The 21,029-nt window shown below is 41.4% G+C and overlaps 1 protein-coding gene across 18 annotated transcripts in view; it reads right to left on the bottom strand.

Annotated features, from left to right (window-relative positions):
* UBR4 (ubiquitin protein ligase E3 component n-recognin 4) overlaps positions 1-20,601 on the bottom strand; it is a 132,414-nt gene extending 111,813 nt beyond the window's left edge. For 9 of the 18 annotated variants that reach the window (XM_079146917.1, XM_079146922.1, XM_079146910.1 and 6 more), the window contains exons 1-13: positions 20,401-20,601; positions 12,759-12,856; positions 11,472-11,575; positions 10,578-10,707; positions 10,335-10,474; positions 9,107-9,209; positions 8,833-8,974; positions 8,553-8,677; positions 4,333-4,457; positions 3,541-3,600; positions 3,257-3,447; positions 792-891; positions 513-650 (exon numbers count right to left, since the gene is read on the bottom strand). In XM_079146917.1, coding sequence (XP_079003043.1) covers positions 513-650; positions 792-891; positions 3,257-3,447; positions 3,541-3,600; positions 4,333-4,457; positions 8,553-8,677; positions 8,833-8,974; positions 9,107-9,209; positions 10,335-10,474; positions 10,578-10,707; positions 11,472-11,575; positions 12,759-12,856; positions 20,401-20,576 — 1,632 coding nt within the window. In that variant the 5' untranslated portion in view covers positions 20,577-20,601. The remainder of the gene's footprint in view (positions 1-512; positions 651-791; positions 892-3,256; positions 3,448-3,540; positions 3,601-4,332; positions 4,458-8,552; positions 8,678-8,832; positions 8,975-9,106; positions 9,210-10,334; positions 10,475-10,577; positions 10,708-11,471; positions 11,576-12,758; positions 12,857-20,400) is intronic. The other 9 variants (XM_079146915.1, XM_079146908.1, XM_079146914.1 and 6 more) reach the window with 1 other exon arrangement.
* Between the last annotated feature and the right edge of the window lie 428 nt (positions 20,602-21,029).

The following is a 21,029-nucleotide window of genomic DNA, read 5'->3' on the forward strand; positions in this document are numbered from 1 at the left end:
TCTCCACTCTCACGTGACTTAGACGACTGATTAATCAATGCTCTAAGACAGAGAAGATGTAGGGAACAGACTGTGGCAAACGGGTGTTTCTGTAGCTAAGCTACAGTGACCATGCAAATGGTGGTACTCACATACCAGTTGGTGGCAGTAACAGACATGGTCTAATTACACTATATAAAGTTAAACTGAAGTTGGGGCATGGCACAAACCTGTAATCTCAGTGACCTGGGAGGCTGAGACAGGAGGATCACAAGTTCAAGGCCAGCCTCAGCACCTTAGCAAGACTCTATCTCAAAATAAAAAAATATAAAAACAGGGCTGGGGGATGCAGATCATTGGTAAAGAACCTCTGGGTAGTTCAATCCCTAGTACCAAGAAAAAAAAAAATCCTCTCCTCAAAACAATTACCACAAATTTGGGTTTTTAAAGAGCATGGTATATCGTGACTCTTATTCATTTTGAGAAGGGTATTTAAGTTCTTCCAAATTAGCAATGGTTTGACTTCCACTCACCTTTCTGTAAGAAGTTGAGAGCAACGTCAAGAGCAGGTTTGTCAGAGGGACAGAGTCAATTAGCCGTTGAATCCTTTGTATGGAAGTGCTCTGGGCCATAATGTTCAAGACAGCAGGGGGACCATCTGTCTCCCGACCCTGAAAATATCAGTATCAAAGGGAAATTAATGATATGACTTGTGGGGGGACGACACACACCTGTGTTAATAGATCAAGCTAGCTGACCTCAAACTGGATCTAGCATTTGATATGCTGATTCCAAGGTAATAACCTCCTCACCTTATAAAGAGCCTCCACTTGCAGGTCTTGAAATAGAGAGGTTAACAGCTTGATGGCATGGTTTGCCAATATCACTGAGAGTACCCCAAATCCCTGATGCCTACACAAAGAAAATGGAAAACACAGCCTTGAAATAATTACCAATGAATTATAGTCTCTAAAATGGTGTATCTTGTCATTCTGGGGTCTTACACCCCTTGTAGGCTCTATGAACCTCCCTTACACTCCAAAAAAAATTATACATGCACACAAAATTGGCATTTAAACAGAAATACAGTCTCCCTGAAGCCCATCCATGGACTGCCAAAGGATCTGCAGACATCAGAGCAAGAACTCCTGGACTAGAAGAAACTTTTAAATCCATGGATTTCTGGAATTTAAACTACCAGTTCAAAGCCATTGTGGTCATTTAAAAATATTAACATGTAAGCGTTAGCCGAACTTTTAAATAATCATTCTTTTAGGAAGAAAAAGATAAAAATTACCAACTTATATAAAATATCTGGGAACTAACCAAAGAGAATAAAATTTCATATCCCATTTGAATAAAACCTTCTATATGCCCAAAATATCCACTTGACAAAGGGTTTATAAATCAAATATATAACAAGACACATAAGTTAATAAGGAAAAAATAAAGAAGAAAGCTGAGGCAAAGGACATAGGCAGTTTACAAAAAAAGAAACACAAATAACCAATAAATAGGTAAATAGGAAGAAAACCACACTAGTAAGTACAGAAATATAAATAGCATTTTTTCCCCTCTAAGATTAACAAACATAAAAATTAACCATACCCAGTGTCAAAAAGGACATGGGGAAATGTGCATATGAACAGAGGGTGGGAATGCAAATTATAACTTCTAAAGAGTTGTTTGGCAAAATACTTTAGAATTTAAAATATTTGTGTCCTTTATCATCACAATTGTACTTCTAAGAATTTACTCTAAGAGGACAGTTTAACAAGTTCCCAAAAATTTACATTTCAGGAGATTTATAAGAAGTATGATTTATTCCTGGGCATGGTGGCAATCTTAGCAAATCAGAAGGATCACAAACCCAAGGTCAGCCCTGGCAATTTAGCAAGATACTGTCTCAAAATAAATAAAAAGTGCTGGGGGTAAAGCTCAATGGTAGAGAGCCCCTGGGATCAATCCCCAGTGCTTAAGAAAAAAAAAATATCGAAACAAGAAATCTGGAGCAAATTAAGTATAAATCACTAAGGAAATTAGTCAATAATGATACAATTACATAGCAGAATATTACCAGTCATTAACAAACTGTACAGAATAAGACGCCAGCTTCCCTGCATCCTCCTTCCTTCTAGGCCCCTGCAGCCTAGTCTTCACACCAGCTAGGTTCTCAGATCACCAATAAATCAGGTCACATCTCTCCTGGTAAAAACCCTCAGACAGCATTTAGCTCTAGATTATTTGGCCACTGGCTATCTCTGTGACCTAATTTTCTGCCACTTTCTCTCCTTAATTTCTCCACTCTACTCACACTGACCTTGTGATCCTCAAAACTGACAATCACACCTCTGCCTGGAATCTGAACAACTCTACCTCAAACACCTAATGGCTTCACCCTGTCACTTCATATATGGTCTCCATGTACTGTCTTCAGAGTCCTTTCCAGTTCCATCTCAACTAATAATAGTCCCTATCGCTCACTAGCCCCTTGCTCTGGCTTCTTTTCCTTCCCAACACTTACATATGATATTCTACAAGGTACTTAATGGTATATTGTTTGCTATTTCTCCAATTAGAAAACAAATGCCACAAAGGCAAGGGTACTGCTTTAAGTGCTATATCCTCCAAACTCTACAGAACAGAGCTGAGTACATGGTAGGCTCTGAAAGAATACATAAAATCCAGAAATACCTGGGTTTAGAAAACTAAACCTTGAACAGCATATGAATCATGTCTCCTCCTTCCAAGAAAGGGTGGCAACAGTGGCCAATGTTCCAGGAAGCACTCCAGCATGATCTGATGACATCCTCACCTCACAGGTTAAACATGTGCATGAGCACTCAACTCTAAATCAAGGGAGCCCATTTTACAACACAAGCATTTTTTTCTAAGTTGACCTTGATAATAATTCTAAAATACCCATTACAGATATTTTCTCCTTCTGAGAGATGAGAAAACAGGGTCAAAGGAAACCAGTGACTTATCCAAAATCCCACAGATCATGGACCATGATCATTATCTTCATTGTTAAATTCAAACCAGGTAGAATTTAGGAAGTTGAATCTTTCTATTGATAAGGAGAGGAGAGGCTGCAAGTGCAACTCAGTGGCAGAGCATTTGCTTGGTATGTCCAAGGCCCTGGGTTCAATTCCAGCACACACACACACACACACATACACCCCCTAATAGAGAGAGGAGAGGAGTTACACTAGCCCTTTCACCAGTGAGACAGCACAACAAAACCAGAGTGGCAGCCACAGGAACAAAAACATACCCTTTGCCAGGCCCCAGTTTGGGAGAGCCTACTCCTTCTTTTGTACGAGAAAGGATGTCTCTGACTCGGAGGGCAGCCAGCGGATCCTTCTCTTTCCCCTTATCAGCCAAGGCAGTGGGACTGAGATTCAATATAAGGAAAAGGCTGTTCAACAAACACCAGGCGCCCAGCAACTGGAAGTTCTGGTAGTGCTGTTACAGAAGGCACAAAATAAAACATGAACATGGAGATATTCATATCTTACAGACTACAAGATAGGAACCCAGCAGAGACATACTTCTTACCTCACCACCAGCCCGGCGGGAATTACTTATTGCTTGCCCAATCATGTCATAGATTTCGAGCTGTTCAGCATCAAACAGACACAAAATATTTCAGCAAGGTGACATATTTCATTATTAATACTAAATCTTAACCCTAATTAATTTAACTTGAAGAGTTTAAATATCCACAGGTCACTTTTCAATGATATAATCCCACCATACTTTCTTGATCTTCATATGGAGCTAATGGCCACTTTCCATTTAGTTTAAATATCACTTTCTCAGAGGTAGTTCCTCCACCCAATCTAAAGTAGCATACCACGCCTGCATGAGATGGCTTTCGATCACAGTTCTTGCTTACTTTATGCCTCTACTAAATCAGGAGGCTGAGGCAGGAAGATCACAAGTTTGAGGCTAGCCTCAGCAATGTAGACCCTGTCCCAAGATGAAAACTAAAAACGACTGGGGATGTAGCTTGGTGGTAGAGCATCCCCCAAGTTCAATCCTCAGTGCCAGAAAAGAAAAAAGAAAAGAAAGTAGTATACAAACACCTAATAAGCCCTCAAATGCATTTGCTGACTGAATAATCTTCCACAAAGTCCACTGCCACCATAAAGTTGCAGTGTTTCCTGAAGAGTCAACAAAGGGATACATCTTTGCAAACCAAATGCCAAATAAATCAGCCTTAGACTTACTTCCCAGGGAAAAGAATGGAGAGAATACCCTGAACCTTCTCCTCTGCTGGGGAAATGGAACTGGTATGTCCCCTCATCTGAATGATCAAGGGTCCCTGGACCCAGAAGCTTGGCTTACACATTTCTGGACAATTGTAGCTGCATCACTTTCATAGTCTTCTTCTTTGGAGCTTGTGGACCCTGTCCGTACTTGCTGAGCACTACCCACATGAAGGATGGCCATGCAGGTTGCCACACTAACACCTAAAAAAGAACAAGCAGATTTCAAAACTGAAAGACAAATATACACCCCACTCATAAGCAATAAGCAATTCCATATCTGAGTATTAAAATAAACTCCATAAAAGCAAGACCATAATAAACATAGTCACTCCACACAATCCAGCAATCACACTCCTAGGTATTTACCCAAATGAGCAGAAAACTTATAACCACCCCACCCGGCCAAAAGAAACCAGCACATGAATATTTATTGCAGTTATATTCATAAACTGCCTACAAATGGAAGCAAAAAAGATGTCCATCAATGGGGAAATAGATAAACTATGCTGTGCTGACAAAGGAACATAAGTCAGCAATAAAAAAAGATGAGCTATCAAGTCAGAAAAGACATGAAAGAACCTTAAATGCATGTTTATCAAGTGAAAGAAAACAGTCTGAAAAGGCTATATACTGTATGATTTTGACTACATGCCATTCTGGGAAAGAAATACAAGAAAATACAACAGAAATGGTAAAAATGTCAACAGTTACCAAGGGTTGGGTAAGAGGCTAAGGGTTAAATAGGTGAAGCATGGGGGATATTCTGGGCAGTGAAACTATTCTGTATGATATGATAATGATAAATACATAACATTATACATTTGTCAAAATCCATAGAGCTCTACAACACAAAGAGGGGAACCCTAAAGCACTAAGGACTTCAATAGTTATGTGTCAGACTGGTTCATCAATGATAACAAATGTACCATACTTATTCCAGATGTTAACAGGGCAAACTATGCACGGGGAGAGGAGGTACAACAGACTTTTTTTAAACACTTGTTTTTCTTTTTGAGACAGGATCTCACTGTATTGCCCAGACAAGTCTCAAATTCCTGAACTCAAGGGATCCTCCTGCCCTCAGCCTCCCAAATAACTGGGACTACAGGCATGTATCAACATACCCAGCTAAAATCTGGGTAATTTTTTTTAATGAAAAAATTTTGTAATTTAAGATTTTGGCCATGCGAGGTGGCACACACCTGTAATCCCAGCGGCTCGGGAGGCTGAGTCAGGAGGATCATGAGTTCAAAGTCGGCCTCAGCAACTTAGCAAGGCTCTAAGCAACTCATCAAGACTTTGTCCCTAAATTAAAAAATATAAAAAAGGGCTGGGGATGTGGCTCAATGGTTAAGCACCCCTGGGCTCAATTCTCAGTACAAATTCTCTTGACTACTCATAACTGTTGGCCCCAATCAGTTACCACCAATTGCACTATTGTTTCTTTTTTTGTGGTGGTGGAGGGACAAAAAAGAAAAAAAAAAAAAAGAAAAGAAAAAAGAAAAAAGAAATTTTAAGATTTTGGGGACTGGGGTTGTAGCTCAGTGCTTGCCTAGCACATGTGAAACACTGGGTTCAATCCTCAGCACCACATAAAAACAAATAAGATAGCCAGGCGTGGTGGTGCACACCTGTAAACCCAGCAGCTCAGGAGGCTGAGACAGGAGGATCAAGAGTTCAAAGCTAGTCACAACAAAAGCAAGGCACTAAGCGACTTAGTGAGACCCTGTCTCTAAATAAAAAATACAAAACGGGGTTGGGGATGTGGCTCAGTGGTTGAGTGCCCCTGAGTTCAATCCCCAGTATCCCCCACAAAAAATTAAAAATTTAAAATTTAAAATAAAATAAAGGTATTGTGCCCATCTACACATTTTTTCAAAAAATCTAAATAAATTTTAAAATTATGAACCAGAAAACCCAAACTTTATTTGGTATTTTTCAAAGGCATCCAAGTCAAATCTCTTTCCTTAAATTCCAAAGGATCAAATTTCAATAGTAAACTGAATCTGAGATATTAATCCAACTATGAAATTTTTTTTTAGTTGTAAGATGAACACAATACCTGTATTTTATTTGTTTTTATGTGGTGCTAAGGATCAAACCTAGGGCCTCACATGTGCTAGGCAAGCTCTCTACCACTGAGGCAAAACCCCAACCCCCAACTATGAATTTTTAAGAAATCTGTCACCGCCAGATGCAGTGGCACATACCTGTAATCCCAAAGACTTAGGAGACTGAGACAGGAGGATTTCAAATTAGAAGTTTGAAACCCTGTCTCAAAATAAAAAATAAAAGGACTGGGGATGTAGCTCAGTGGTAAAGTGCCTCTGGGGTTCAATTTCCAATACCAAAAAAGAAAAAGAAAGTTTTAATTCTTATCAATTTTAGTTACATTACATGTTGACTAAATGCATTGAGATCCATGTGCTGGTCAAGAAATTCACTGAAAACCTAAATTAATAAACCCCAAATTAAAAAATATAAGATCGAATCAGATGGACACATAACAGGAAACTAAACACTGGACACTGAGTAGAGATAGCACATTCCCACATGTATCTTGAATTTCCTATTCTTAAGACTACTTCTTTAGCTCAGGCCCTAAATGTGTCTTGCCTAAATGAACAGTAAATTTTTCCTAATCCATCTTCCTACCTCCAATATTTCCCAGACAAAAATACCCTGTACTCCAATGCCTGAATGTTCTTCCAGTGAAACAAACTCAGATGCTCACAACCTTCAGAACCTTTTGTTGTCTATTGAATGTGGTCCAAATGACTTAGTCTGCATTTCTACATGAGCCTCCTTTCGGTCCATTCTATACAACACCCACCAGGACCCATAAAACCCACAGACTTATACACATGCATGGTTATGTAATATGTTCACCCAAATTCCAGAATACTTTTGGTCCTGCTTTTGACTCTGCCTAGGAGGAGCCAAGGTAAAATCCTGTCTGTCTTTTAAGATAACAGCATCAGAACTCCTTCGAGACTACTGCCTTCCTTAACTAAAATTAATTCTACTTCTAAAATTCTATAGCAAATACCCCTCACCTCTCAGTATCTTTGACATAAAAAAAAAAAAAAGGTTTTTACTAATATCCTCTTAAACACAGATACCTTTATGTTTCTGTTTGTACAAAGATGCTCAAATTAAAGCTGTTCAGAGAATATAGGGAGATTGGGCCACGAGTGGCAATGCATGCCTGTAATCCCAGTGATTCAGGAGGCTGAGGCAGGAGGATCGCAAGTTCAAATGTAGCCTCAGCAATTAGTAAGGCCCTAAGCAACTTTGGCAGGTCCTGTCTCAAAATGAAAAATTTTTAAAAAGGGCTATGGAGGTGGTTCAGTGGTTAAACACCCCTGGGTTCAAGCCCCCGGTATTACAAAAAAAAAGAATGGAGATGAACCGACCTCACGATCTTCTTTTCAATATTTTTTAGCTGTGAACGGACACACACCTTTATTTTTATGTGGTGCCTCACACGTGCAAGGCAAACACTCTACCACTGAGCTATAACCTCACCCCTCAACAATTTCTTGATGCTCCCTACGTCTAGTTTCTAAGACTGTATGCACAAACCCTCACCTGCAGAACCAAGTGAATTTCTGAAAATGCTATACTTCAAAGACATAACAGGCTATGGGATGTCCAAGACTTAAAAGCAGGGATCAGTTTTGAGTTAAAAAGTCACTTCAACAATAACTTCAAAGAATAAACACCAACTGTCAGGAACTGCCTCCGAGACAGCATGGTCAATAGGAAGAAGGGATTTTATGGAAACACAGAGAATGGCATTCTTCATTTATCAACAGAAACAGAAACCTTCCATTCCACAAAGCCTCCTTCAAACCTGTTGCCACACCAAGACTCAATTTCTCCCTTGTTTGTGTGCCCAAAATATTCCATAAATCTTTTATTGCCTTTTTAATCTTCTCTTTTATATTATACTACTTAATCCTTTCTTTTCTTCATGCTCAGGTACAGGCTCCCTGTAGGCAGGGATGATATATTATTCCTCTCGACACCTCCAAAGTTCTTGGCATTTTGTTCTTCATGCAGTAGACAATATCTACACATACTATGAAATCCAACGTCTATAACACAATGCCAGCAGTTAAAAGGATCCTTTACAAAGACTCCTACTGAGACTTTATTTCACCTACATATGACATTAGAGAATCTCTAGGAGAAGGGAACAAGTAAAGTGGGACAGAGTACTCATGATTCTCATTGTCTCCTGAAAGTATATCTGTGTTTGAGAAAATAAGACCAGACATTTTAACTTCTCACCTGCATACAGACAACTTAGGCTGAGGACTGTCACGTCTTGTAGACGAGAAGGATTGAGAGGTTCCAACACAGGTAGAGAAAGAGTATCCAATGCCATAGTTACGTCAATCACCAGTGAATGAAAACTGGAACATAATAGAGAAAATCAAGGAAGATCAAAGGTGTCTCCTAGAACTGCTTGCTTCTATAATTTGGTTAAAAAAATTAGCTTGCCATAAAAATGAACCAGGTATATCTCTTTTAATTAAAATATAAAGCACAGCTCAGAAGAGCACCTCACCCATTACGAACAGCTGTGGCATCTGCAACCGTCGCAGGCATGATAAAGAAGGAATTGGCTGACACTGCATCCTGGAACCGATTGATGTAGCGTAGGAAATACGGCAGGTTCAGACACACACGTAGTAGCTTCTCTGAGCCACCTGCATTAGTGAACACACACAACCTCACAAACAAGACTCTATTTGATGTCTGTTTTCTCCACGTGGAAGAAGCATGCTTAAGGAGTTTTTGTAAGCACAGAAACCATTTTCCAACATCAGCTAGTGTCTTACCAAGCTCTTGAAGACTAGCTACATTCTGAGCTATAAATACATTCTTGGTTTTGATAGCAGAAGCTTGATCTGTGGATGACTGGTCATCATTTTCTCCTTCCACCTGAAAAGTAACACAGGTCTATCAAGACACTACCTACCACCTGTTCACTGCAAGCTACCCTGCTATATACACGATGAAAGGTGAGCAGCAGCTCCAGGGATACTCAGATTCCCAAATGATGGGAAGAACAAAAAAAAATTCCTCACTAATAGTGGAGGAAAAAAACTCTGTTTTCCCAAGAGGAGGGAAAAATATCTGTTCTACAGCTAACATAGAGTGATGCTTTTTTTTTTCTCCTTCTGGTAGTGGGAATTAAACCCAGGCACTCTCTCACTGAGTTACATCCCTAGCCTTTTCTATTACTTCTTAAATTCTGAAACCAGGTTTCACTAAATTTAGAACTAAACTTAGAACCTTGCCAAGTTGCTTAGGCTGGCCTTGAACTTAAAATTCTCCTGCCTCAGCCTCCCAAATCACTGGGATTACATGTGTATATCACCACATCCAGCTAGAGTGATGCCTTTTACAGAAAATTGTATATATGGTCTTCTTTTTTTTTTTTTTGCACTGGGGACTGAACCCAGGGGTACTTTACCACTGAACTATATTCCCACATTCCCAGTCCTTTTTTTTTTTTTTTTTTTGACAGGGTCTCACTGAGAGTCTCATTAAGTTACTGAGCCTGATCTCAAACTTGCAATCCTCCTGCCTTGGCATCCCAAGTCACTAGGGTTATGGGCATGGACGACTGTGCCCAGCTTCTATATGGTCTTTATGCATTGCAAATTGCCTACAAGAATGATCACCAAACTAATAATAACTGCGGACAGAACCAAATGGGGTGAATTTTACTTTCATTGTTTTGTATTCCTTTTTTTCTACCACAGGCATGCACAGTCACACATGACTTAACAGGAAATACATTCTAAAAAATGTATCATTGGACAATTGTCATTGTACAAACATCTCAGAGTATACGTACACAAACTAAGATGGCTATGAGGTCACACTAGGTGATATAACTTCATAGGACCACCATTGTATATATGGTCCATCTTTGACCAAAATGTTATATGTGGTATGTGACTATCACTTTATATCACGAATACAAAACACATAATTTTTTTCCAGTGTTACCACCTTAACAAATCCCAGAGATGAGGCTATTTGGCTGAAGGAACTCACCAGAGCCTGTGGACTGCTAGGTGGTGAGGCTACAGTTCTAGGGTTAAAAACTGAGGTCAGCTGGTTCAAAAAATTCATCTGTACCTCCTTCTGCCTCAGCTCGGGGCTTACTGGTGAGGCCAGCTCTTTCTGGTCTTCCACTGTAACATAACAAAAGCAAAAAAGGGATTAGCAGAGTGCCACCGAAAGGCGAAGCTGGCCAATGAGGTGGCCATGAACCACGTCTAGAGAAGGAACACGCACCATCTGAAAGCGTCTTCACTGTTTGAGGCAGCTTGGCAGATTTCATCATTGCTGTAAATGTGATAATTTCAGTTCTATCTAGTCGGCTACAGCCAGTGCACAGGCCCTTGATTAGGAGAATCAAGTGTTTCTGAAAAGAAAACAAATTCAAATATGTCTTTCAGGAGATTCTACTCTTTTGGGAATCCCAACAGGCACAGGGCCAAATTTACGTTCACATAAAGAACTGCAGTTCAGCGGGGAAGGAAAAAAAAAAAAAGCAGAAATGGAAAGCTGATGATCCTCAGACCCCACCTGACTTGCAGATTTGTCTTATTCTCATAGTCCTTTTGTTTCCCCAATTTGACGTTATGTGCAAGTTTTTTAAAAATGGAAGGTTTCATATGCAAATCCAGAATTCTTCCGTCTCTCAACAATTCACAAGATATTACCACTTGAAGCCCCCATTTCTACATGGCAACAATTAGAGCCAAGTAATGGCTGGTTCCTTTCAGTGGGGCCTACGACCTTGTCAACCAGCACAATTCACCCATGCTCTGTCACCTGCCTGGCCACTTAAGTACATAAGTTTGCAATCCTTGAAAAAGACTCTACAGTCCTATCCACCAAAGGATGACAAACTACAGCCCCAATTCAGCCCACTTCCTGTTTTTCTAAATGAATTTTAATGGAACGCAGCCATATTCCTTCATTTACATATCCTCTATGGCTGTGTTCACAGTACAAAGGCAGAGCTGACTAGCTGCAACCGTTATTACAGAGTCACAAATTATTCACTATTCAATTACAGAGGTTTACAATCTCTGCTCTATGCCATCCGTTTTTCATCAATCCCACTGGTTAATCACAAATCCTACTTCAAAGTAAGGGCCAGAAAGAGCCCATCACTCTCACCTGGGACACAGCACAAGCCTCATCTGGATTCTCAAGACGCAGGAGAGAAAACTCAATTAGGACTTTACAGGCTGCTGCCACCGACTGAAGTTGGTTCCGGGGAACTGAGAAAGTAATAAGCCTTACTTAATCTGACTGTTCAGCCTCACAGTCAATAAGCCAAATAAAACAAATGTCGAGGTCTGTATGTTCAACATTCCCAATATCATTCCATGAAAATAATTATTCAGAACCAACAAGTCAAGGAGTAAAGACATTTTGGCATTGATAACCATCAACTGCTTATGGATTCATTCATCTTACGCTACTGGAAATTAAAATAATGATAATAGGAAATATGTTATACTAAGTGCCAAGCACTTCAAATGATATCAGCTTATTTAATCCTTAGACATAAACCTATAAGGCAGGTATTATTTTCCTCTCCCATTTTTAAAAGACAAGCAAACTAAAGTACAGAGAGGTTAAATGGCTTGCCCATCATATTAAAGTTCAGGAAACCTGCCTCTTGAGTTTATGCTCCTGGCCACAAGAGTAACCTCCGCTCTTTTTCCATAGGTTCTAAATGACTTTTTAGTTTCTTAAAGCTACAGTGGTTTTCCTAGCAGCTGTCAGTGCCTATATATAAGAAACAGCACTGGACCCAGATTATTCAATGGCTCTGTAGTTTCTTTTGATTTACATGCTTAGCAAACGATTCAAATAAATAAATAACTAGAATAATTCAGAACTATTTAATATAGGATAAAAATAAACTGAAAAAGCAAAAGTTCAGAAATAATGAAAAAATAGGGCTTGGTCCCTCTGAGGGTAGGAAAATTCAGAAAATGAGGAACTAAAGTTGAAAACTCTTCATAAACCAGAGAACACAAGAGGAGAGTTCACATTCTCACCAAAACCAACAAGGAACAGAGTCTTAGTTAACTGCTAACCTTGCAGATTAGCAGTTAATTTCTGGGGATACCAATATCCCACCAAATTCATATACCAGTAATTAAATGTGTGAAATCAACAAAATGCTTCTGATTAAGAAGGAAAGGAAGGCTGACTTGATGGTCATAAAGCAGATGCCAAAGCACAACAGCTTTTACAGGCCACTCAGCTGGCCTAGGTAAGGGAGCCACTGGAACCCAGCACAGCTGGCAATTGTCTCCACTCCTCAGTGAACAGCTTAGGAGTGCTAAAACACAGACCTCATTAACAACTTGCTGGGATGATCTGACAAGAGGATAAACAATCCCCCTATTCACAAGCCCTCAAAGGAGGTGACAAGAGTAGAATACTTACTAAGGCTGCAAACTGTTGTAATATAGTGTGTGGAAAGCGCAACAAAAGAGGAGTAGAAGGGCTCGTACTGCTTCTCATGGTGCAGGATTTCTGACTCACTGTAAAGAAAACAATGCAGTCAACATTATTAAGTGCCTACCATGTGTCACACATCCCTTTATATCCCTTCACTTAACCCTTTTCAGCAGCCCTGCATGGTAAGTAGTATTCTCTATATTCAAGATTTGGAGCTGGGGATGTGGCTCAGTGGTAGAGCACTCGCGTAGCATGCATGAGGCCCTAGGTTTAAGTTCCAACATCATAAAAAAATTTTTTTTTTTAAAATTTGAAGGTGAAGCTCATAGACTTAAGTATCCTGTTCAAGGTATCAGGCTTAGTAAGAAGCAGAGGCTGATAAACAGAAAACATTTTCAAACTCATTCAAAGACACACAAGTAAAAACATAAGAGGATACCAGTTTGTCCTGTATTATTGATTGGCAAAGACCAAAAGCTAATAACATCTTCATCATTGATAATCAAAAGTGGTTAGAACAGAGCACTCAAGATACTGTTGGTAGAATTGGACGTGGCGGAGCACGCCTGTAATTCCAGCAACTCAGGAAGCTGAGGAAGGAGGATCCTTAAGTGAAAGCTAGCCTCAATCCCCAGCCCCAGGGGAAAAAAAAGAAAAAAGAAAAAAAGACTGTGTTAGTGGAAATACAGATTAAAATAACCCATTTTGAAGACCACGTAATACTAGCCCAGAATTCAGTGATTTGTAAAGAATTAATTCAAAGTTTTTAAAAAATTAAATAAAATCCTATGAGCCAAGTTAAAATCCAAAATTTACCACCAGAGTACCAGAACATCTCCCCTCATCCACACCCACCCCCTAGGAAGTTAAAGTTAGATAACAACAGATTTGGTGATTTTCAAATCACATTCCTCCTCTCTAGCTAAGGAAATGCCCTATTCTGTGAAAATCTGAAGTCCAACTAGTTCTAAAGGCTAGATACAATGAAGTCGTTTTCTCTATCAAGTCAGATGCCACTCCACAGAACATGAAACACAGGACAAAGAAAAGAGTAAAATGTATCTTATTTAATGGAAAGAGTAGAGTTCCCTGGCTCAACAGTTTCCTTAGTAAATTCATCCCCAGCAAGAAGTATCAGCCTAGGAAAGGAAACAAACAGTTGGAACTCTATTCACTGCCAGCAAGACTATTCACTTGCAAAATGAACATAGGAGCCAAAAAGCCAAGGCAATGTTTAGAAGGTGAGTGATGAATCACCTCAAGTAACACTGAAGAGTCTGGCATTGCCAGGACTTTGTTATTGGGAGATTTATCAAGGATTAAGTGGGTATTTATCAAAGATTAGTCCTTTATCTTAGAATAGCTACATACATATATATGTACTATACACATATGTACAGAAGGGGAGAGGGAGAGAGAGAGAGAGAGAGAGAGAGAGAGAGAGAGAGAGAGAGAGAGAGAGAGAGAGAGAGAACACACCTATGATGTACAAGGATCTTCCTGTCCATCAAGGGTCATTTTAACCCTACTTCTCATGCTAATCAAAATAGAAGAAAGAGGCAAATGAGGTGGAACATGCCTTTTAATCCCAGCAATTTGGGAGGCTGAGACGGGAGAACTACAAATTCTAAGTCAGTCTCAGCAATTTAGCAAGACTCTGTCTGAAAATAAAAATAAAAGTGCCAGGGATGCAGCTCAATGGTAAAGCATCCCTGGGTTCAATTCCAGCACCCCATCCCCCAAAAGGAGGAAGTATCAGGTGCAGTGGTCCACACCTATAATCCCACAGACATTGGAGGCTGAGGCAGGAAGATTGCAAGTTCAACCTGGGAAACTTAGTGAGTACTTGTCTCAAAATAAAATTTTTACAACATTGCCCTATGTAAATTTACGATTTTTAATAAAAAAAGGAAAAAAAATAAAATTTTTAAAAATAGCCGGGCATGTAGTTCACAGGCAGAATGCTCCTGGATTCAATTCCCCACACCACAAAAAAAGGAAAAAAGAAAAAAAAAAAGCACTCAAAATTCTTGTTGATCAGCTCATTTGTAACTCATGTGTTCAGTAAAAAACTACTAAATCCCCTTTCTTCTCCCTTATGCACTTGGTTTTTCCTTCACTTCAATTTACTTTCTTATTCAGTATTCTAAGGTTCTCCTGCTGTGTAATGTGATGTGTTTTACGAGTCATTTACCTACCTTCACTGCTTTATTTTTAAAACTCAGAGCTGCTTACCCCGTTTTTTTTCAGCTGAACAGGTTTACCAATCTAGGAGGAACACTGCCCACCCAAAGAACAAACTCTTCTGTGCTTTCACTCCCATTCTGGTAAGGAAGTGCGTCCAAACACAGCATTAAACCCACTGAGGTGCCTGGCAGTGTCACTCATTGCTTGTGTTTCATTTAGGGAGAGGACTGGACCCAGGGCCTTGTGGATCCATTGAGACTTAACAAACTTCTTCCCCTAGATATATACAACAGTCTTACTTCAAGAAGGAAATGGAAGAATGCACCTGCGGGGGGAAGGGGCTGGGGGCATGGCTCAGTGGTAGAGTACTTGCCTAGCACGTGTGAGGTACTGGGTTCAAGTCTCAGCACCACATTAAAAAATAAAGGCATTTAAAAAAAAGAATGCACTCTGGGGAAAGATGAACACTGGCAGAGGAAATAAGAAGCACTCTTCACCTCCACTTATAATCTGCTTAGGACAACTAAGGATTAGTTTTTAAAAGACTTGAAGAAGAGTAGAAAAGTATCAGACATGGCGTTGTCACTTTTTTGAGACAGGGTCTTGTTACATTCCCAGGTTGGGTTTGAACTTGTGAATCCTCTAGACTGCCGCGAGTAGCAAGTAGCAGGGGTTACAGGCACATGCCACCATGACTTCGTTGTCAGATCTCTGGATTTTTAAAGAAAGTGTCAGAGTCATGAGTCACCTAATAAAAATGTACTGCCACACTTCCCTACCCCACCCTCATTCCCCAATAAACTGACAGCCACCAAAACACCACAGTATGCTCAGAATTCGAGGGCAAGAGGTCAGGTGGAAAGATAGGAATGAAGACACTGAAGGCAGACACAGCACGGAGGAAGAAAAAGAGAGACTTACAGGTGAAAGTATGCCTGTATTCTGGTCAGTCAAGGTCTCTTCCTGAAACACCTGCCTCCTTTAACACACATTCCAACAACACCACCACAGAGGTTGAAACACTGCCGACGACATGGAATCTGAGGCTTTTCTGTTCTGTGATAAATAAAAGCAGTGCAGAGCACAAAGGGAAACAGCAGCTAAGCAGCCAGGTCAGAGAAATCCAATTTGATGTGTAAGTGAAAAAAGAATTGACTGGAGTCTAGAAATATCTACCTCACTCTAGGACGAGATGGGAATCTAAGGAGGGGCATAATAAAAGTTTCCTGATTCACCTCACTTCTCCCTCTTTGGTAACATTGTACATGTTTCAAAAACTGTAAACTCCACAAGTACCCGACATCTCATCAGATACATGAACTTCTAAGTACAGAATCCATTACATTTGTTTCATAATACTTTACACATACATACATATTCTATTGTTACCCAAAAAACTAAGTGCTTTCTTTCAGATACTTTCCTCACACATTGACAGAACTATGGTGAATGACTTACAAGACATAGAAACAGTCACAAGAACTCATCTCACCCTATCTTTTGATGGTGAGCTTTTTGGCCCTGTAGGTCAACCATCACCCTATGTCCCACAGATTACAAATGCAAAAGCACATTTGTGCATTATAGCAACACAAGCTCCTTTTCGATATTTTTAAGAAATGACTGTGTGGTACCTAATGACAAGATTGTAACAGCTTTTCCTTCCCAAGTAGATGTCTTTGCTCTAAATTCTATCAAATATCTGGGAGGCAGAGATTGTCAGAGGCTTATAAGAGGTCAGGTTAGCTCAGAGGAAAAGTTTGTTTCGGAGTTTGGTGTTTTTTCTTTTCCAGTTTGTTTTAGATCTACACTCAATGGCAACGATGTTCACCAAATTATCTTGCAGAGTTAAGAAATTTTGTACACTTTAACACAGAAAGCTACATTCAGCAATTATAGCAATTAAGCCTATGAATAGTATGTGCTCCATTGAACAAGTTTTAACTCCACTTCTGATCTGAAAAGATAATCTTGTTTAAAAGATTTTTAAGTCTTTACTACTAAAAGACATGCTAGCTATAGACAATGGTGACACAAACCTGTAATCCCAGAGGGTTGGGAGGCTGAGGTCGGAGGATCACAAGTTCAATCCCAGCCTCAGCAACTTAGCAAGGCCCAAAGCAACTTAGTGAGACCCCATATCAAAATAAAAAGCAAAAAGGGTTGGGGATGCAGCTCAGTGGCAAACAGACCCTTGATTAAATATCCGGTACCAAAAAAAAAGGGGGGGGCGGGAGACAGAAGAGAACATAAACTGCCCTGTCAATATCTCGGGTATCTTTTTCCTTTAAAAACCTAATGACAATTTTTTTTTTTTTTTTTTTTTGGTGGTGGCGGTGGGCAGTGGTACCAGGGATTGAACTCAGGGGCACTTGGCCACTGAGCCACATCCCCAGCCCTATTTTGTATTGTGTTTAGAGACAAGATCTCACTGAGCTGCTTAGCACCTCACTTTTGCTGAGGCTGGCTTTGAACTCACGATCATCCTGCCTCAGCCTCCATAGCTGCTGGGATTACAGGCATGCACTACCAAGCCCACCTCCTGACGACACTTTGTACTTCACAACTTATCCACGCTAATGCTAATCCATTCCTCCTTCATTTCACAAGTTGGTTATGAAGGCAAACAAACTTATCAAAAAGAGTCTAGCTCTAAGAAATTGTAATCTACCTTTGCCTCAAAGGGTCAATTTCAACCATAAAAGCATGAAAGAATAGTTAGGAAGTAGAATGGTGGAGTACTGAGGAATCTCTCAGAATAAGTGTCATCATATCCAACAATCAAAGGAGAGGAATTGCATAGATGAGCAGGCTGCCAGACAGGAAGTAAAAGCTGATATGATGGAACCAGGACATCAAAAAGGGAAGCAGAGAATGGTAAATTACAACAGAAAAACAGAAGGTCCCTGGAGACAGGGAAGAAAAACAGGGCAGGCATAACAATAGAAAGAAATAAGGGAACTGCAGAAATTAAGAGTGGCAGCCACACAAGCAAAGTACAGCCTGGGCATCTAAACCTGCGATTAAACCGGAAGACAAACCCCACCTCAGTATGTCAGTGTCTACTTTGATCTGGTACTATATACTCTGTGGCTATAACTCACTATACAAGAAATGATTCCACAATTTGAGATCCTCTCTTCAGTTTTTGGAAAGTCACAGAAAACTTCTCAGAACGGATGACACGGTATAAAATTTGTGTGTTCTAAAGCAGGAATCAGTGCACTATGACTGGCAGGTCAAATTCATCTAGCTGCCCATCTTTGTACAGCCCATATCTAAGAATTTTTTTAAAATATATTATATATATATATATATATATATATATATATATTTTAGTTTTAGGTGGGCACCTTTATTTTATTTTTATGTGGTGCTGAGGATCGAACCCAGGGCCTCATGCATGGGCGAGAGCTTCACTACTGAGCCACAACTCCAGCCCCTAAGAATGGCTTTTCAATTTTTTTGAGGGTTTAATATTACATGACATGTAAACATCACATGAAACTCAAATTTCAGCGTCTGTGCCTAAGATTCTGAACACAACTGCACCCCATTCATTTATGTACAGTATTGCCCATAGCTGCATTGGAAGAGTTAACAGGCCAGAGACCACAGGACCTGCTACCATGTGGCCTTTTTTAGAAACTTTGCTGATACCAAGCTCTACACCAAACCCAACATTTGATTTGTTTAACTGTTATACACCATAAAGAACATGTAAGCCAGATATTTCTTCTGTAAATTTTTCTTATGATCATACTTCTCTTACAGGGCCTGAAGAGGTCAAATGACAGGCGTTCAAAATTAACTGAGCCACAAAAAACAAAACAGAGCCTTCAAAGATCTTGCCTTCCAATAAAACGATTATTAAAACCATCAGTTTGAACTTCTTTTCTAAACCAAAAAGAGAGGTCTTACTAATGACTACAAACACAGACAACTATTGATTATCTGAGCTAACACAGGGTGTGGGAGGGATCACTAGTGCCTCAACTGGCAAAATTCAAACCTAGTGTGATAAATTTGGTTTTGGCTCCTTCAGCAGGTTGGAGGAGTTGCTTAACTATTACAGTTTAAAAGGCATGGCCCCAGAATACAACTATGTTCAGGAGGTTTTATAACCTTCTCAGTTCACATCCACAAAACATATAAGAAAATGTTCTAAAAAGAGTGGGAACATTATTAACTGCAAGTAACATTATGAGTATGATTCTGGGGGGGGGGGATACCACTAATCTAAATGTTTAAGGCAGTTTTTAAAAAAGGCTACATAATTTCAGAGTGCTATATTTGACACTTGTTTACATCTTTAGAACATTCACAGCTTACTAAGTAGGAAGGGAAAATCCACTTGTTAACTCTGAAGTTACCAAACCTGACAATTATTTTATTATAATTTTTAAAATTCTGCATCCAAAACATCACAAGTCGAAGAACAATAACAAGCACCAAAATAGATAATATGTCAAATCATGAGCCTTCCTTGATTAACCCATAGCAATTTCTCACCTTCTTGATAACACTTTGATATACCCTTGTTGGCAAGAAGCTAAAGTGACCCAGTTAGCAACTGCAGGGAGTCGCGGAAGCAAGGTTTGGCTAGAAAAATGAAAGTGAGACTGGCCTTAAAAGTGTTAAGTCTACTGCTAAACTAATGAAAGACAGCTCTGAGTACATTGTCAGGAAAAGGTAGACACTGAGATCACCGCCTTCCTGTGAACATGACTCTTGCAGCCTAAGAATCTCTGCAAAACAAAACAAAACCATGAAACAGCAAGGCAACAAACAGTCCCGTGTGAGTCTGAAGATATTTTATTGCACGAGAGGGATGAGGAAGTACACACTCCTTTGGGAAAACGATCTCTCAGACTCGCAGGCTGCGATGTCTTCAATCAAACACCGTTACAGCAGAAATGTGCAAGGGATGCAAAGTAAAAAGAAAGTCATCGGGGGAAACTAGTGGCTTCAGTCACAGAAATAACACGTGCCCCTGGCGATTACAGCACCACGGGGAGACCGTTATCAAATTATGCGGCAGGTCTCCAATTTAAACCCCGGGCTCCGCTCCGGCCCAGGCTAGGAGGACGAGTGCGGGCGAGAAATGCAAACTCATCCAAGCCCTGACCTTAGCACGGGGCAGCCCCGAGGACGTTTCACTTAGGGCGCGAAGCATCTCAAAGTCACTCCAACGTGTGCGGCCACGCCCTCCCGCGAGGCCGCCTCAAAAGTTTTGCTCTGGAGGGGAAATTGAGGCACAGATGGCTTCCAGGGGCTGGTGAGGGAAGCGCGGCAAGCCCTGGCCTCCAGGGCCCGGGCGCCCGAGGCCGCGGCTGGGCGGGGGTCCCTGAGAGCAGCAGGCGGCCCGGGAAGCGGGTCCAGACGATCCGGCTCCCCTCCCCTCCCCCCTGCGCCGCCCGCCGGGGCCGCCGCCCGGTACCTCTCGATGACTGAGGCCACCAGCTGCGGCAACTCCTTCATCTCGAAGGCGGAGTAGGACGCGGACAGCAGGGGCCGCACCGCCACCTCCCAGCCCGGGGTCGTGTCCGCCCCCGCTGCCGGGGCCCCGGGCGCCGGCGCCGCTGCCGCCGCCTCTTCGCCGCCGCTCGTCGCCATCTTCCGTCGTACTACTGCGGCTCCCTCCGGGGGCTTGCCACCGGCTCAGCGCCGCCTCCCGGGAGGGGGCGGAAGTGACGCAATCTGTCGCGTCAGGCTGCGCGCCGCAGTCGCCGGTCAAAAAACGCGACGCGCGGGCGGCCTCGGCCCTCACAGGAGAAACGAGGCGCGGCTCCGGGCGGGTCGGAGGTGCTGCGCCTGCGCAGAACCTAGCTCCGCGCGCGGGCGCGGGGAGCGCTGGCCTCTGCGCCTGCGCGCGGGGGGCGCTGCTGCAGGTGGGTTCCATGTGGCCCGGCGAAGCGGGGACAGGTGAGCTCCGGGTTGGACTCGTGGGATGTGCGGGACGGCAGGGCGGACTGCGCATCCGCGAAGGTACTGGCCTCAGCCCGGGCCGGCGGAGGAGGAGAAGAGCAGACCGCAGCCTCATCACTCACACGCGTCCCGCTCCTAGCG

The sequence above is a fragment of the Sciurus vulgaris genome (genome assembly GCF_902686455.1).
Source record: "Sciurus vulgaris genome assembly, chromosome: 1".
Lineage (NCBI taxonomy): Eukaryota > Metazoa > Chordata > Mammalia > Rodentia > Sciuridae > Sciurus > Sciurus vulgaris.